Here is a 17,371-nt window from a genome sequence, read left to right as displayed (position 1 = left end):
CCAGTATCCCTCCCACCCCCGCATCTCCCTCATCCCACCCTGCCTCTGTGGCAGGGCATTCCCCTCTATTCTCTCTCTCCTTTTGGGGGGGGGGGGGGGCTTTGTGGTTTACTCTTTAGAACTTGAGTCTCGAACCACGTAATTGTTACTCAGGGGAGGAAAAGAACATATTGAAGGCAGCTTCTTGCTGATTGCTGACTTTGTCCCAGCTGAGACGTCCCACTCACACTGAGGGTACTTCAGGGTACTTCCCAGAGTGGTATCCAGGGTATTTCCCGGAGTGTCCAGGTACTTCCCAGTGGGGGGGGGCTCCCAGTCCTGCACTCCCTCACTCTGGGGGGCACGAGACCTGCTGCTCTGTGCTTTAGGGCCGTGGGGCCGGAGGCAAAGGAAGAGGCAGACCCGAGAACCTAACTTTAAAATAGAAATCAGCTTTATTTCTCTGGAAGAAGCACATAGCCACAGCTGGGGAGGCAACGTTGGCAACACAGAACAGCACAGGGGAGAGCTGGGTCAGAGGAAGCACGGGCGACCCTCCCGAGCAGCTGCCCCCTTGGTCTCCGTCCAACTGCGGGGCTTGCCCTGCAGAGCTCTGGCAGCCTGGCTCTGCTTAGCCATGTCCGACGAGCTCCAGGCTACAGTCCTCAGTCACAGTGTGTTCGACCACCCACGACTGCCCGCAGAGGCTCCCTGGGGGAGGGCCCTTAGGTGCGGGCCCACCTTCCTGGGTCTCCCACACACTCTCCCTTTCTGGGGAAGCCTGGCTCCCCGCCCGCAGGGACACCCTCCCATTGTGGCCAGGGACATCCTCCCATCGTGGCCCCGCCGGGGGCCCGAACCACAGGGCCTGCCCTCACAGCGCCCCCTCCTGTACCTGGGCTGGACCAGTTACAGGACAGGGGAGGGAGACAGGAGCAAGGCAGGCTCCCAGCTGCCTGCTGCCTCGGCCAAGTGACACCAGGTCCTCCAGTTCCGGGTGGGGCGTCTCCCCACCCTGTGGATAGAGACTCAAAATGATTCCTTCAGGGAAAACCCTCAGCTCTCCGGACAGCTCAGCGCCTGCAGGACAGAAAGCAGGGAGAAACACCTGTGTCCGTGAATAGGCACTGGTACTCCTGGAAAACGGGTTAGCAAGTTACTTCTGAATTTACTATCCCAGCATTCACCCCTCCCCCTCCCCTCCCCCTTTTTAATGTAAACCACAAGAACAGCAATACTGAATACGGGAGTGTGCAATACCGAGCCACAGACAGAGAAAACCTGAGTTTCTTTGGCTGTGAATTAGGAAGAGTGAGCAGGAGCGAAGCACTAGGCGGGGTATCCCCCCGGGTGCCACACTGGCCGCCCACCGCACCTCCAGACCTTCTCATCTCGTCAACGATCCATGGATCGATCGGTACGTTCTCTACTACGGACAGGTGTTTGCTTGTTCTGTTTTGGGGCCACTTCTGGCAGTGCTCAGGGCTTATTCCTGACTGTGTGCTCTGGGATCATTCCTGGCAGGGCTCTGGTGACCATATGTGGTGCCAGGTATCAAATGGGGTCAGCCATATCTAAGGCAAACGTACAATGTGTATTAAAAAAAAATTAAAACCAGAAGGTGGGGTTGGAGCCATAGGACAGCAGGGAGGGTGCTTGCCTTGCAGAAAGGTTTGATCCCTGGCTTCCCACATGGTTCCCCAAGCGCCATCAGGAGTAATTCCTAAGTGTAGAGCCAAGAGTAGCCCCCGAGTCTCTCCTGGTGTGGCCCCCAAACAAAACAAAACAACCTCGAAGGTAATGATTTGTTTCTGTGAGACAGGGCTTAACAAAGGTATTCAAACTTCCAGATATTGTTTAAAGGGAAGCATTACATGGAGAGAGGAGAAAAGACATTTAAGCTGTACCTGGGGCCTGAGGTGCAACTCCCTCCAACAGCTGGAATTCCCACTTTTACTTGTCAGCCCACTTGGCTTGTTTCTGGGGCTTGCTTGTTTGGGGGTCAGATCACACAATGAATCCCTGGGATACTCCCAGCTCTTCCTGGCAGTGGTCAGAGGACCCCAGCAGTCTGGGGACTGGTCCCTGGGATGCTAGTCACCTCTTAGCTGCCTCCCAGGCCCTCTGCAGGTCATCTGACCCAAGCAGCAGAGCCAACTCCCCAAACACGGCCTTGCCCCAGTGCTCTGACAGGTGGCCACTCACTTGTGGTGGGCAGGACTGCAGGAGCCCAGGAGGTGGCAGCCGGCCTGCTCCAGGTTCCAGTCAAACATCTCCAACACCTTGTGACACTCGCCTCGCGGCCGCAGCCCCAGCCCAAACAGCTGCTCCACCTGGGGACAGAGGGCCTGGGCTGTGGTGGTGGGGGGAGGGTTCCGGGCCCCCTCCGGGCCAGGCTGGGCAGGGGACAGCGGTACCTTCAGATACTGGGCCGCCCTCTGCACGCTCCAGCTGTGGCTCTGCAGGGCCGCCTGGCACTCCTCTGTGGTCACCCCGTGCACCATGGCCTGCAGCTGGGCACACCCACCCCATCAGCATTCGGGGTGTGGTGCCACCCGCCGGCCCCCGGGCCCGCACTCACCGTCTGGACCTTGTCCGCAGGCGCGTCCCCCGCGTTGCTGTTGTTGGCCGAGAAGTTGGCCTCCGGGTCGGGGGCCGCGTGGGGCATGGGCCGCACGGTGGCGGTGGGCGCAGGGGCGGGCGCGCCGGGCGGCTCGGGGCCCGCGGCCTCGCGCAGGAAGCGCTGGTAGCGCTCCAGGTAGGGCGGGCGCTCGGGCAGCAGGTAGTAGTGGGTGCTGCTGACCTTGCGGCCGTCGCGGACGATGGGCAGGATGCAGGGCGCGGCGCGGGGCCCGGCGGCCTGGGTCACCTGCGGGCTGGCGTACTTGGGGTCGGGCGCGAAGCTCTGCGTGGTGGGCATGGGCGGCGGGGGCTGGCGTGGCGGCAGGCGGGGCGGCGGGCGCGGCGGGGCGGGCGGGCCGCGCTCCTGCGTGGGCTCCCACGGGCACGCCTGCTGCAGCGCCCCGAAGAGTCGCGCCGCGCGCGCGGGGCTGCCCGGGCACGCGGGCGAGTCCTCGTCCAGGGCCACGTCGTCGTAGGCGGGCGGCGGGGGCAGGGGCCGCGCGTCCCAGTCCACCACGGGCGTGGGGTGCAGGGGCCGGGGCAGCGCCCGCGTGGGGCTCTGCGGCGGGGTCTCGTCCAGCAGGGAGACGGCGTCCAGGGCCAGCTGCGCCAGCGAGGGCGCGCAGGGCCGCGGCGCGGGGAGCACGGGCTCACCCTCGAAGTCGATGAGCGCGACCTCGGCCCCGCCGCGCCTGCCCCCGGTCGCGGGCCGGCCCGGCCCTGGCCCTCGCAGGCCCAGCCGCCGCAGGCCGCTGCAGAGCGGGTCGGGGTCCTCGCTCACGGGGTCGTAGGTGGGCTCTGCTGGGGGAGAGAGAGCCGGACCTGACCCTCCGGGCAGGTGCCAGACTTGCTCCCAGCCCTTTCCCTGGGCGTGGGTCCACTCGGCCGGCGACCCCGTGGCCACCTGCCCCGGCGCTCCTCCCAGGCACCCGTGCCCGGCCAGTCGTGACCAGAGCTGGCTCCAGCCCACGGGCCCGCGCTGTCTCGCAGGGCACACACAGGGCAGCGACCAGGCCTGGGGAAGCCCACCCTGGCCTGCGGGCTGGCAGGGGCGAGCTCGGGGAGGGCTGGCAGCCCACACCCCTCTGCTCCCCCCATCCAGGCCGACGTTGGGGAGAGGACAAGGACGAGGGGCCGAGGTCCAGGCAGCCCCACTTACTCTGCGTGAAGATGGTGGGCTGAGGTGGGCGCGGTGGAGGCTCCCCTGAGAAAGGCCATGCGGAGAGCAGAGGGTGGGCGCAGGCAGCATGTGGGCAGTGAAGGCAGAGGGTGGGCAGAGTGGGGGGAGAGGGAGGGAGGGAGGGGGAGAGAGGGAGGGAGGGAGGGAGGAGAGAGGGAGAGAGGGAGGGAAGGATGGAGGGAGGAGGAGAGAGAGAGAGAGGTGAGCAGGTGGTGCATGTGCACAGACCAGGCAGCAATGGGAGTGGAAAGCCATGGGGCAGGACAGGGAGACGCAGCGGGCTGGGGTCAGGGAGATGAACGGCTCTGAGGAAGCTGTGGAAGAGTGGGGTGGGGGCTCAGGAGAGGGCAGAGTGGGAGTGGGGGCCTCAGGAGAGGGCAGGGCTCCGGAGCACAGGGCAGGGTCCCGGCCAGGCGGGAAGAGGGAGAAAGGCTGCCCTGTTAGATATAACTGTCTCTCCCTGTCCATCCGTCCGTCTGTCTGTTCCCCCATGCCCAGCCGCAGCCAGGAACACAGCTGTCCCGCTGCAGCCAAGACCCAGCTGCCCAAGCAGCCAGTGACCCTCTCAGGGTTCAGGATGGAGGGGACTTACTCTTCACCCTTCCGAGATGTGGGGTGGGATGGGAGGCGCTTAGCTCCACGCTCAGCAGGTCGGGAGGGTCCATAGGGTTCCCCAGATACAGTCTGTGGAGACAGCGTGAGGTCAGAGATGCAGGGGAGCCTCCGTCCCCTGGGCCAGCGCACCCAGGAGCCCCCGGGGCCGAAGGGAGGGCTCCCTTCCCCAGACCCCAGGTTTAGAGGCCAGAGAGGCCCAGAGAAGCACAGATGCAAGCCTGGCCCGCACCAGTTTGTGAACCCCCAGAGCAGAGCGGCCGTGGCATCCACACTGCAGCTGCCCCGGCCGGCTTTCCTGCTAACACCCAGAGGCACCGGACCGGGGCCAGCCTGCCCGCCCCCTCCCCCGTGTGTCAGAGTCCCCAGGGACTTGGTGAGGCCACCTGGAGGCACGGCGGGGCTGGCCACAGCAGGCCCTAGAGGGCAGAGGGCAGCCTCCCCCGGGAGGGGCCTGCAATCCCTCCCACCCTCGGCCTCTCCTGGCTTGTGTGTGGCAAGACAGGCCCCGGGTGTGTGAACATGTGTGCATGCATGTGGGGTCACATGTGAGGAAGTGTGTGTTTGTGTGTGTGAGTACGCATGCACACATGTGCTAAGGAGGAAGAGGAGGGCAAGGGTCTTCTTCTTTTCTTTTTATCTCTTACTGTATTTTATTACCCATTACTTTAGGTTGGTATAAGTACTGAGAGGATGTTATAAAAGTTTAAGGTTTAGAGCTCCTGAAACTCTTGACTAGGAAGTCGGGAAGTTCTGGTTACTGGTTGTTTCCAGGGCTCCTGGGGGGAAGCGCCTTCCTTACCAGGCTCCCGAGAGTGGAAAAATGTCTCAGAAGAAAGGGCGGCCAGCGCCAGGCCTGCGGCGCTGTCAACCGGCTCCCAGGAAGTGGCTAATGCTGCTTCCCCCCCTCCCAGAGCGCCCCCAGTGACCTCCCCTTCCACTTACAGAAGACCTAGGCCCCACCTAAGTCCAGAGTGAGCCACGGGAAAAGGAAGTGAGCTGCCTGGAAGGGTTGGCAGGTCTGGGCACAGCTCACTGGTCCCCAGGTCTATGCCCTGCCCAGGTCCCAGCAGAGTGAAGGCCCCGCGGCAGAGCAGGGCACGGCCCAGAGACCTCCCCAGTCCTCACTCGTCAATCCTGTCGGGGAAGCCCCAGCAGTGGCGCGGGTCGCTGTCCCCATGCCCTGTGTGGATGAAGCTGTTCTGCAGAGGCTGGCTGATGTCCTGCGCAGACAGGCCGGCCACGGAGGTGACCACGTTCCGAGGGAAGGGCCCCACGCACAGCGTCCTCGTGTTCTGCCCACGCCACCAGTAGTTCTCAGCCCTGCAAGAGATGGCCAGGGTGAGGGACGGGCCTGGAACCAGGTGCCGGGAGCAGCCCATTTTCTCCCCGGAGCCGGGGCCTGGCCCTGCCTCAGGGCTCGGCCGGCCAGAGCTTGCACACAGCCTGGCCCTGAGGAAATGTCCAAACCTGCAACATCCGTGCCCGGGTTTATCAGAGAGACTGACAAGGGGCTGGAGCGATAGCACAGCAGGTAGGGCGTTTGCCTTGCACGTGGCCAGCCCAGGTTCGATTCCCAGCATCCCCTATGGTCCCCTGAGCACCACCAGGAGTGACTCCTGAGTGCAGAGCCAGGAGTAACTCCTGGGAGCATCACCAGGTGTGATCCAAAAAGCCAAAAAAAAAAAAGAAAAAAGAAACAGAGAGACTGACAAGGCCCAGGACCACCTCGCCTGCCAGGCGGCCCGATCCTCTTCTGGACTCTAACCCTTCTCTGCAGTCGGCCCCACGCAGAGCCAGGCTCTTGCCTGCACTCCTCCCGCAGCCTCCTCCCTCCAGTGCTCCTCGCTGGCGGGCAGTGCGGCCCCACCTTGTGGAGGGGTACTCTCGCGACGACTCCTGCTCTGGAGCTGCACAGGGAGCACCTTTGGGTGCAGCCCAGCGGCCAGTGCCAGGTGCATACTCCCATCCTCGGGGCCGTTCCCCGGACACCCACACCGAGGGCGGGGGGCGTCAGGCCCAGGCTTCTGCCCCAACCCTCCCCGAGGGCACGGCCCATGCCCAGAGATGAAAGGCCACCAGAGCCTCCGTGGAAGCATGGCAGTGCCCAGCCCGCGCCCAGACACAGCCACCCTGTGAGCAGCAGCCCTGCCCGCGGGTGGGCAGGGCAGGAAGGGAAGGAAGAAGGGAGGCGACACCCTGGAAGGGACAAAGCCCATCTGAAAATAGCCAGGCAGACAGGAGGGGGCTGTCCCCGACCCGCAGGCCTGGGCCCTGCCACTGCTCCCACCCCCACTGCTCCTGGGCCCTACACACCCCTACTCTCAGGGTCCCGAGCTGGGGGGTGCAGAGGCAGTCTAGAGCAGAACGCACGGGCACCAGTTCCTGCTTCCTGCAAAGCCAGAGGGGAGACCGCCCCCACCCTTTCCTCACGAGAAGCCGCCACTGCCCCATCTGAGAGGGAAGGACACCGCGGCCCTCCGCAAGCACCGATGCTGCTGGGGACCGCCAGGAACTCCGAGCCGGCCTCCCTGCAGGCGAGGCTCCACCTCTGCTGCCCAGGTGCGCCTGCTGGGGACCGCAGAGAAGTAGCTCTGGAGCCGCCACAGGGCGGGGCAGCTCAGGCCCAGCGTGTGAGGGCTGACGAAGTCCTGAGGGGGCTGAGGGACACCACAGTCTCGAGACAGCCCCGAACCTTGCCCCTCTCTCCACAGGTGCCAGGTTTGAGGACGGTGTTCACTGCCTCTGCCTCTCCTCCGAGTCAAGAGCAGAGCATGGACTTGTGTCCAGCCGAGCTGGCCACCCCACCTGACTCTGGGGGCCTCCCCTGTGGGGGCCCAGTGCACATGAGGATGAAGTCTAACAGCAGGGGGACAGCCAGCGGCCCGGGCTGGCAGGACACAGACACACCGAGGGCCGGCAGACAGGCCCATCCATCTGAGACACAAGCAGGGAGCCGGAACACAGGTGCGGGCGGGCAGCCACACTGGACACTTCCCTCGCCCTCTCCTCCCAGGCCCGGGCAGCTCTGGAGGCCCAAGGGCAGGTGCTGGGGTTCAGGAGGCCTGGGCACAGGAAGCAGCAGCAGGGCCCAGTGCCGGGGACAGAAGGGTGGCCGGCCGTGCCCACGGGGCCTCCCAGGAGGCAGGGCCCAGCCACGCCCACCGCAGCCAGCACCAGGTGTGGCACACACCCCACAAACACAAGCAACCGAGTCACCCCCTGGAAGATGGGAGCAGGAGATGGGGAGGAGGGTGCAGGCCCGTGGGCAGACGCCCCCAGCACCTGGGCTGCAGCCCGCGTCGGGCTCCGGGCCAGGCCTCCAAGTGCCCTGCAGCAGGATGCTCCCGCAGCCCAGGCTGCAGCCCAGGTCACCTGCCCGCTCTGGCCCGCCCCCACGCCCCCCGCCCCCCAGCTCCTGCCCGCACACACACTTGCTGGTCCAGCCTTCCTAGCCAGCAGTCGCAGCCGGCTCTGAGCCCACTGACCCCAGACCCCAGCTGTCCATGTGTAGCCACCGCCCTAGTCCTAGGCCCCTGCTAGGTGGGAGCAGAGGAACGAGGGATTTCCTGGCCCTGCCTCCCTTCCGGTCATCTCTCTAACCCCTACCCTGTCCAGCCAGTTCCTGGGGGAATCAGGCAAGGGGGGGGGCAGGGCTTGGGTGGCTGCAGGCAGGTAACAGGGACTGCAAAACGCAGCCTGGAGGCGAGGAGGAGCCAGGAGAGAGCCCTTCAGGGGACAGAGGCTGGGGGCTGGGAGATGAGGGGGACACACAGGAGTCCCAGTGCAGAGAGGAGAGGAGGGTCTAGAGGAGGGCTGGTCAGGGGTCCCAGAGACCCAGCTGAGGCCCTGCCCACTCAAGGCTGAGTCTCCTGCCCACTGAGCAAGGGGAGGGGGCAGAGGTCTAGGACAGAGCATCAGGGGAGGTTGGCTGGCCCTGCATGGGTGGACCCTGTCAGCACTGTCCGGGCATGGCGCCACAGCCCTCCCCGCACCCCCCTCGCTCCTCACCTGCCCTCGATGACCGTGATGACGTCATTCATCTGGATGTGCAGTTTGTCAGGTTCCTCGAAGTCCTGCAAGGCCCTCATGTCAGTGGGCTGGGCCTGCAGAGAGACACGGGTCATGGCCCACTCTAGCTGAGGCACCCCTACGGGCCCCGAGCCCGCGGCAGCCCCTACCTCCAGCAGGAAATCCCGGAGGGCCACAAAGGTGGGCCTGTCCTCTGGCTTGTGGGCCCAGCACTGGACCATGACATTGTAGATGTCCTGCGGGCAGTCCTCGGGCCGGGGCAGACGCTCACCCTCCTTGTCGATCTTGTGCAGGATCTGGGGGAGGGGGAGTGGCACAGGAAGAGGGCAGCAGAGGGCCAGGCATGCACTCTCCACCTCTCCCTATCCAGGGAACAGGCCTGTACCCCCGGGGAAAAGCTCAAGAGCCCCAGGCCAGAGCCCCAGCAGAGGGGGAGGCTGAGGGGGTACACTCCAGCAAGGCCAGGCTGGGCATCTGAGGGCGTCCTACCTGACTGCCATTGAGGCCAATCCATGGCTCCTGGCCGTAGGTGAACATCTCCCACAAGGTGACCCCAAACATCCAGGTATCGCTGGCATGGGAGAAGGTGCGTGTCTTCAAGCTCTCGGGGGCACACCTACAGAAGCAGGAGCCATGGAGAAGGCATCTCGGGGTACCACCCACAGCCCGAACAAAAACTCTCCTCGATAAGCCTCCGGGGGCCAGGCCTGGGGCAGCTGGGGGCACACTAAGAGGTGGGTCGTGGCAGCATCAGATATGGGGTGCACAGGGAGGAGACCGGGGCATGAAAAAACTGGGAATAAAAGCCCCTGGCCCAGCTCTTTCCCTCAAAGGCAGCCCCAGGAGAGAAGGAGCAGGTTCCCGAGGAGGGGAGTGGGAGAGGGAGGTCAGAGGCTCAGGGGCCAGATCTGGGGGTGCTTCTAACTGTGGCGGGGGACAGTTTCTGGATTTGAGGGCCAACTGGGATCGAGGCACAAAGCAGGCTGGACGGTGTGCAGAGAGGCCCCGGTCACTGCAAACAGCATCCAGCAGGCCTGGGAGTCCATCTGCCTGCTGACTCCTCCCTCCCTCCAGATGTGGACACCCAGGCGGTCCTGCCAGCCGCCTTTCACCCTCTTGTGCCCCCACAGGGCCGCCATCTCCGCTGGAGAAGGGAAGGGGGTGGTGGGCACGACGGCCAGCCAAACCCAGACGAGCCCAGAGCGGAGCCGGCGGGAATGGGACTCACCAGGCAAAGGGCACCTTGCGGTGCTCCTGCATGACGTAGTGGTCGTCGTTCTGGGGCAGTGCGCGCATCAGCCCGAAGTCCCCGATCTTCACCAGGTCCCTAGTGGCCAGCAGCAGGTTGCGGGCAGCCAGGTCGCGGTGAATAAAGCGCTTGGACTCCAGGTAGCCCATGCCCTCGGCCACCTGCACTGCGTAGCGGCTCAGCGTGCCCAGGAGAAAGCGGCCCTGGTGCTTGCGCAGCCGGTCCAGCAGTGAGCCCAGGGGCGCCAGCTCCGTCACCTGGGCCCACACAGAGGGAGGCAGCTGTGAGCCCCGCCCTCCCGTGCCACTGTCCCCTGGGCCCACCCCTGCGACAGAGCCCAGAGAAGCTGCCTGAGGGGTAGGGGAGAGGCCGGAGACCATGGGGCAGGGTGCTCGTGTGCTTAAACTCCACACCCCCGGCCAAGGATGGGTGGGACACTTCCCATAACCCCCCAGGAAGAGAAGCGTAGGTCAAAAAAACCAAGTTCTCTGGTCAGAGGTGGAGACACAGGACCAGAGTTTGTGGTGCGTGTGCACCCCACCCATCCCGGTTCAAGAATCTGATACCACACAGGGTCCCCCACATGCTGCCTGGAGTCACTCCTGAGCACTGCTGGAGATGGCCCAAATCAAAAAAAAAAAAAGTTCTAGCGCCAGCCCCTCCCAGAAGGGAAATGCAGCTAACGAGCAAATAAAAAACTGCAGATGGACACGGCCTCCCGGGGTCCGGCACTGAGACGCAGGTGGGCCATGTGCGCGGGGCAGCTGCAGGCACTCACCATCTTCATGGGCGGCGTGAGCACCACCCCGTACAGGCGGATGAGGTTCCGGTGGTCGAGCGAGTGCATGGCGTTGACCTCCCGGATGAAGTCGTCCATGGCCTCGGGCTGGCTCAGCACGTCTGGCTTCAGGCACTTCACGGCCACACTCACCTGTTCAGAGCAGAGGCTGCAGGAGGTCAGGCAGGTGCAGAGTCCAGCTCCAAGCCAGCCTTGACCTCAGCCCTGCATCTCGGTATGATCCAGGCTGGGCTGTGTGTGTGTGTGGGGGGGGGCACCCCCCAGGGTCATTCCTTCCCGAGGGTGTGCACAGGTTAGGGAAAGACCATCAGAGATGACCAGTGTGACAGGCTATTAAAACATTAGACGCAAGCCGGGAGGTTGATGCCACAGGGGCGAAGATGCTTGCCTTGCATGTGGCAGAACCTGGTTTGATCTCTGGCACCATGTGTGGCATGATCCCCGAGTGACCCAGTGCAGAGCCAGGAACAGCCTCTGAGCATTGTTGGGTGGGATCCACCCCCTCACCCCCCCCAATGTTTTAAAAGAAATTATTTAATAAAATGCTGTAACAGTGGAACACTAGAATGTTTTAGCGAGGGCAAAGAGACAGCTCAAGAAACTGAATGCATGCTCTCCATCAGGGACCCCAAGTTTGATCCCGAGAGCCCTAGGCCTGGAACTGGGAAACACCAGTGAACACTGCCAGGTGGGACCCCAAAATTTAAGAAGCAGCGGCTAGAGAGAAAGTGCCGCGTGAGTGTGCAGGGTGCTGGCTCTGCACTGCTGGCCTGGCTGCGATCCCTGTACCCACACGGTGCTCCCCCCACCAAGAGCTGTGCTCCAAATTTATATCTTAACTACATTCAGCCAAGCATCACGGGGAGGGGGCGGGGGGAACGCACATCCCACTGTGACTGGAAAGACACGAAACGGACACTGAGGCCGTCAGCCCCCGATGCTCACCGTCTTCCCCGAGGGCGCGTCCCACTCGCCCCGGCGCACCACGCCGAAGGAGCCATCCCCCAGCTTCTCTAGGAGGCGCAAGTCCTTCTCCGCGATGAGGCAGGTGAGGCTCTGCAGGGCAGCCTCCGCGGAGGCGGGGCCCCCAGGTCCGGGCGAGGGCTTCCGGAAGGTGCTCTGGGAGTGCTGAGGCGGGAACTCAGCCTCCGGCCGCTTCCCACTGAACACCTGTGTGGAGGCCGCAGGGCTGGAGGAGACCTCAGTGCAGCCTGCTAGGCCCCCCGCGGCGCCCCCTGCTCCCCAGGCCAGCGCCAGGCCCCGGGCCCCCCAGCACCGCCCTGTCCATTTTTAGCCCTGGCCCCTTCGCTGTCGCCCACTTGGCGCTGTCCGTCTACCCTCCCTGGGGAGCCGCTGCCCTTGCTCCTGCCCGCAGAGGAGAATCTGAGCCCGAGGAGCAGGAGCTGGAGTCTGCTGTGAGAGGCCAAGCCTAGAAGACAGCTGGGCTCCTGGGGGCGCTGGGGGCTGACCACAGAGAGGATGGACAGCAGACACGGCCGGCTGGGTCAGCTAGGTGGGGAGAGGGTCGAGGACCACGAGTCAAAGCCCCCAGGCTGGCAGGGCCTCATCAGGCAGGACCCCCGCTGCAGCCCAGGAACTAGGTTCCCGGAGCTTCCTGACCAGAGACAGGGGCCTCCACACGGCCCAGTCAGGGGCCAAGCCAGCGCAGGCAGCCCCCTGCCCCTGCAAGTGCAGCCCAGAGATCCGCCCTCCCCTCCCCGCCCTGGCCGCTGGACACACTCCTCCTCCCCTCAGACCTGGGCAAGGGGCCAGGACAAGTGTCCCTAGAAAAGGCCACAGGATCCCAAGAGACAGACAGGAGACTCCCCTTGCCAGACTGCAGTCAGGGGCCGTGGCCAACCCCAGGGCACAGCTCTGCCCTGCCCACCCCCACCCCAGCCAGCAGTGAGAAGTGGGGCAGGAAGGCCCTGGCTGGCTCACTTCCTCTCGCATTGTCCTCCAGACAATGGGCCAAGGTCCACTGAGTCAGACTAGGCACTCCCCACTCCACAGGCCAAATTAGGACTGGTGAGCAGGAGCAGGGCAGTGGGGAAAGGGAAGGAAGCTATCAGCAAGCCCAGATGTCCAGACAGACAGCTGCGGCGGAACGGCAGCAAGGTTCCCTCCGCTGTGCTGGACTCGGGCCCCTGCGTCCACAGACAAAGCGAGGGTAAGCACCGGTGAACTTGTCAGCAGGCGCCTGCCCCCGGCCCTGTGCTCACAGACCCCTCCTGCCAGCTCCGGCGGAGACAGACACTTAGCGAGCGATAAGGCCCAGCCCAGCAGTAAGGCCGGCCACGGCTGCTGGGACAGGGGCCTGGCCGAGGGGCATGTCCCTCCCCCCGCACTCCCACTGTCCCAAGGCCGCTGACCTTGCTCATCCAAGACTTGCGCTTGCACAGGGCCCTCCTCCTCTTCACAGCCTCCCACAGCCGCCGCTGGCCTGCAGGGGTGTGGGGTGAAGTGGAATGGCCGTCAAAGTCTGCCCAGGACACGGAGCATCCACCAAGGAAGCCACCCCCCACCCCATCCCCCATGCCCAACTTTCTCACTTTCAGGCAACTGGAGATGGGATGGAAAAGAGAAGCCAGCTCCCCAGCAGGGCAGAAAGGGGGGCAGCCTGCTTCCCAAATCCCAGGGAGAAAAAAAAATAGCTTTTCTGCCATCCCACCCCCCAGTTTCTTGGTTCTTCTCCTATAAAATTACATTACACTACTGGCATCCCAGACCAATGACACAGGCCAAAGCCGGGCAGTGTCTCGTTAGGCACCTTACGGCCATGCCAGCTGTTCTAGATCCAAGTGCCAATAGCTTCCTATGTCCCGTAGGGAGGACCGTGACCCTAAAGCCCACGGCTGCTGCTCTGACGGTCAGTGGGGGAGGGGAGCATTTACTAGTAAAGGTTTTCACACAAGGCAGATGAGATGAAAAGAGGAAACGAGCTCAGCGTAGAGCACCTTTGAAAGAGAGGCAGGCCTGGTGTTGGCCGGGTCTCATAACTGCGACACACACACCCTGAGCTGCCACTCCAGCCTCGGCCAGAGGCAGAAAACCAGCCGCCAGGGCCTGTGGGCCCCTTCTCTGCTGCGGAGCAGGCCACCACTCATCTCTCAGGGCAGGCGACAGAGCAGCGTGGGTCAACCCCAAGGCCCAGGACCTAAGAACCACCTCACTCTCCTCGGCCCCCAACCTGCCAGCACTCAGGGTACACAGAAACACCTCCTCCAGGCAGCCGGCAGGCCTGAGGGGAGGGGCGGGAGGTGAAAGGCCAAGGGGAAGTGATGAGTCTCCACTCACCGGGCCGGCCCATGCCGATCTTCTCCAGGTCCTCATTCTTGACGTACTCAAAGTGGGACAGGCGGGTGACATTGAGGTCGTCACGCAGCCGCAGGAAATACTGCTGCAACTGCACCTCGGACAGCAGCTCCAGCAGCCAGCCCGTGCCCTCGTCGGGTTGCATGCTGCCGCTCCCCAACCTCTGTGGGGGAGGGGCGGCTCAGGAGGCGCAGGGACGAGCAGACCCCTGCCCTCCTCCCGCCAGCATCGAAGCAGAGTCAGGGCAGAGGAGACAGGGGCCGGTACCCAGAATCTACTTGGCGAGCGGCCTGGAGTAATTTCTGTTTTCAGGCTCAGGTCTGCTCTTAAACTTCCCAGGGTCATTTGAAAAAAACAAACAAACAACGCACAACCAAGCAAAACCAGCAGATTATGTCTCCAGGAAAACGGACACATTCTTGCTCTTAAAGTTCTAATAGGTTTCCTGAGGGAATGCAGTGTCACTGGGTCTTTCCAAGGCTCCCCAGACCTCTGGGACCCCACACCCAGGAGCCTCTCCCCAGGCCCCAGAAGCCACAGGCTGCCACGAGGGCTGGTCAGGGCGGCAGGGCACTGGGCAGAGACTGGCCCGGTGTGGGCAAAGACAGCAGCCTAAGGAGATAGCAGATCTCTCCATTTTTAATTCACGTGCAATTAAAAAGCAGTACGAGGGGCCCAAGAGGCTGAGCGCATGCAGCAGCCCAGGCTGACCCCCAGTACTGCAAGGCCTGAGCACTGCCAGTTACTCCCTCAGACGCAACAGGGATTACACGAGGGCTGAATCAGGGCTCAGTGGTGAGGCTGAGAACCGCGTTGGGGGGTCGGGAGGTGGGCGGGGGAGGGAGCAGGTATCACAGGCACTTGGTGTGGAAGCCTCTAGTGTGCCGTTTCCCCCAAATGCACAGCCACCAAGCTTCCCCTCCGCAAAGGCCGCTGCTGTTGGTGACCCCAAAGCTGTGGCCCGGATGCTCTCTCTGCCCACCAGCCTGGTGGGGAAACGGGAGCTGAGCACTGCAACTCAAGGTTGTACCCAGAGACCCCTGGGACAGGTGCTGGGGAAAAACCCAGTCACATGCTGGCATGCTGCACAATCTCTTGGTCCCTGCCATTAATGACCTTTTCTATCTCCTTCTAGACCTTGTTTTTCCTACACACAAAGATTCATACATCATCTACATGGTTCTCTTCACTTTCACCTAACGTTCATCTTTCTCCGCTATTTTAGGGGGTGGCGGTAGAGCAGGGAATATTGTCCGGTGGGGTTGGGGGCCACTCCTAGCTCCAGTGCTCAGGAGACCTGTGGTACTGGGAACGAAACCCAGGCCTCCAGCATACAACACGCATGCTCAGGGTACCCAGCCTTGAGTGTTCCTGCTGGCCCTGGCCCATCTCCTCTCCCTTTTCCTCCCTCCTTTTTATTTTTCTCTTCAGGGCACACCCAGCAGTCTTCAGAGGCTACTCCCAGCCTGTGGCTCTGGGGTCACTCTCGCTGGTGCTTGGGACCATATAAGGTGCCAGGGATGGGACCTAAGCTTCCTGCCTATGAAGCACGCCCCTTCTCCTGACTCCTTAATGACGGCAACTGATTCACATACGAAACACACACCACGTGCTGGCCAAACCAAAACACACTGGCGGCCGCGCAGCCCACAGCCAGCAGCGACTGCAGAGCCCAAAGGCACCCCAAAAGCCAGCAGTCCAACCCAGCACACGACAGAGCCATGCTTGGACGCCCCCAAAACCAGACCACCTGGGACTCCTTGTGCAGTCCCCGCGTGGGCAGGAGGGGGAAGGACAGCTGCCCTCACCCCCCTCCTTCCCGACCCAGGCCTCACAGTCTCCCTGCGAGCCTTGCTGCGCTCAGGGGGGCCTGCTGCCCCCGCACTCTGCCAGAGCGGAGACATGTCCAGGCTGCTCCGGGCACAACCAGGAGCGACTAGAGGCAGCGAGGAGCTCTCGGCCCAGAACCAGACTCCTCCAGAGGGCAACTGGGGGGGGGGGGGGGGTCCAGACCTGAAACCCCATGGAACCCCCTCCTGGGTCCCTCACAGGAAAGCTCTGCAGTCCCCAGGAACCAAAGTTACCACATATAGCTGCTGACTGGCCTGCAGACCAGTGACTGGAAACTGCTGCTCAAGGTACACAATCCTAGGAGGGTCCTAGTGGGAAGGTCAGAGGCGGCGGGAATGAGACCACAGACCACTCTGCACTACTCCAAACCACACACACCAAATTCAGGAAGGTGAAAATTCCATTAAATCCTGCGACCCAGGAACGGAATCCAATCGACACCCGAGCAAGAAAGGCACACTTACAGACTTCTCGTTGTGTGTTTGTTTCGAGGCAACTCCTGGTATGATGCTCAGGAACCAGGAGGTGCTGAAGATCAAACCCAGGCATCCCACGTGCAAACCATTTGCTCGCTTCCTGAGCTCTCTCCTCGCCCTATTTTTGCAGTTTGAATGCACTGACGCTTTCTGAAATGGAACTACAGCATAAGCTAAAGGAAAGCTGGTCTTCGCTTTGTTCAGAATGTGGCAAAACTTGTTTGCCATTTGAAAGCATGTCCCGGTGGCGACCCACCTAGTCAGGACTTGTAGATGGTGCCTTCGCAGGTCTCCACCTGAGATATCACATCTGAGTACTTCATTCTGCTATCATGCACACACACGACAACATGTGAAATGCTAGAACTAGTTCTGTGCTTCCTTAGTTAGGGGCCTCATCTGGCTCAGGGCTCTGGGGTTACTCCTGGAAGTGCTCGGGGGAACATGCTGGCCCCCTGCATGCAAAGCATGTGCTCCAGGCTTCTGAGCCAGTTGCAGGGCCAGAATCACTTTCATTTCTCCTGTATGTTACAAGGGTCCACCCCCCCCACACACACAGCCCACCCCATAGTGAAAGGTTTTTACTTCTATTCATCTTATCTATGAAGAATATCAAAACAGCCAACACTCCACCATCTATATGAACTCACTTATCCTTAATGTGTTACCAAAAAAGGGCATGAGCACCACTGCTTTGCACGAGAAACCCCAAAGGTAACCCCCCAGGCCCCAATCCGCCCCGAACTGTCTCTCTCCTTGGCCAGGCCAGGCAGAGCCAACCTCGATTTCCATGATCTCCAGCAGCCAGCAGCAGAGGGACCCACCTCCTGAGAGCTCAGCCTCAAAATTAGGGGCTCTGAGTCTGTCAGGGAAAGTGGTCTGCAAGACTCTTCCACATGGTCCCCACGCCTCAGCTCCCCATCCGCCTCGGGGCAGGAGGTGGGCTGCTCTAAGAACAGCTCCCAGGCCCACCCTGGGGGTTCAGGGCAGGGAATACCCACAGGCCCCTTCCCTGAAGAGGCTCAGGAAATCACAGTCCAGGGGCTGCATTTGGCCTTGCACTAGGCCGACCGGGTTAAATCCCTGGCATCCCATAGGGTCCTTCAAGCTGACTAGGAGTCCCTGTGTGCAGAGCCAGGGCTAAGCCTTGGGCGCCGCTGGGTGCGCCCCTCCCACCACGCCCCCTCCCCCCAAAGGAAAGCACAGTCCAACCAGTTCCTCTCCCCAGGGGAAATCTGCTCAGCAGCACACCCCAC

General features: G+C 62.6%; 1 protein-coding gene across 4 annotated transcripts in view; it reads right to left on the bottom strand.

Moving 5' to 3' along the window:
* Positions 1 to 411: 411 nt before the first annotated feature.
* Positions 412 to 17,371, bottom strand: part of TNK2 (tyrosine kinase non receptor 2) — a 35,337-nt gene continuing 18,377 nt past the window's right edge. For 2 of the 4 annotated variants that reach the window (XM_056127210.1, XM_056127207.1), the window contains exons 2-15: positions 13,771 to 13,951; positions 12,846 to 12,916; positions 11,419 to 11,643; positions 10,453 to 10,605; positions 9,654 to 9,931; positions 8,915 to 9,041; positions 8,575 to 8,721; positions 8,405 to 8,499; positions 5,522 to 5,716; positions 4,374 to 4,465; positions 2,561 to 3,399; positions 2,397 to 2,492; positions 2,185 to 2,312; positions 412 to 1,059 (exon numbers count right to left, since the gene is read on the bottom strand). In XM_056127210.1, coding sequence (XP_055983185.1) covers positions 1,053 to 1,059; positions 2,185 to 2,312; positions 2,397 to 2,492; positions 2,561 to 3,399; positions 4,374 to 4,465; positions 5,522 to 5,716; positions 8,405 to 8,499; positions 8,575 to 8,721; positions 8,915 to 9,041; positions 9,654 to 9,931; positions 10,453 to 10,605; positions 11,419 to 11,643; positions 12,846 to 12,916; positions 13,771 to 13,933 — 2,616 coding nt within the window. In that variant the 5' untranslated portion in view covers positions 13,934 to 13,951 and the 3' untranslated portion in view covers positions 412 to 1,052. Of the gene's footprint in view, positions 1,060 to 2,180; positions 2,313 to 2,396; positions 2,493 to 2,560; positions 3,400 to 4,373; positions 4,466 to 5,521; positions 5,717 to 8,404; positions 8,500 to 8,574; positions 8,722 to 8,914; positions 9,042 to 9,653; positions 9,932 to 10,452; positions 10,606 to 11,418; positions 11,644 to 12,845; positions 12,917 to 13,770; positions 13,952 to 17,371 lie in introns of those variants that run through there. The other 2 variants (XM_056127208.1, XM_056127209.1) reach the window with 2 other exon arrangements.

The sequence above is a fragment of the Sorex fumeus genome, unplaced genomic scaffold (assembly GCF_029834395.1).
Source record: "Sorex fumeus unplaced genomic scaffold, SorFum_2.1 ptg000063l, whole genome shotgun sequence".
Classification (NCBI taxonomy): domain Eukaryota; kingdom Metazoa; phylum Chordata; class Mammalia; order Eulipotyphla; family Soricidae; genus Sorex; species Sorex fumeus.
The sequence above is the reverse complement of the archived record's forward strand: the minus strand, read 5'-3'. Positions and strand labels throughout refer to the sequence as shown.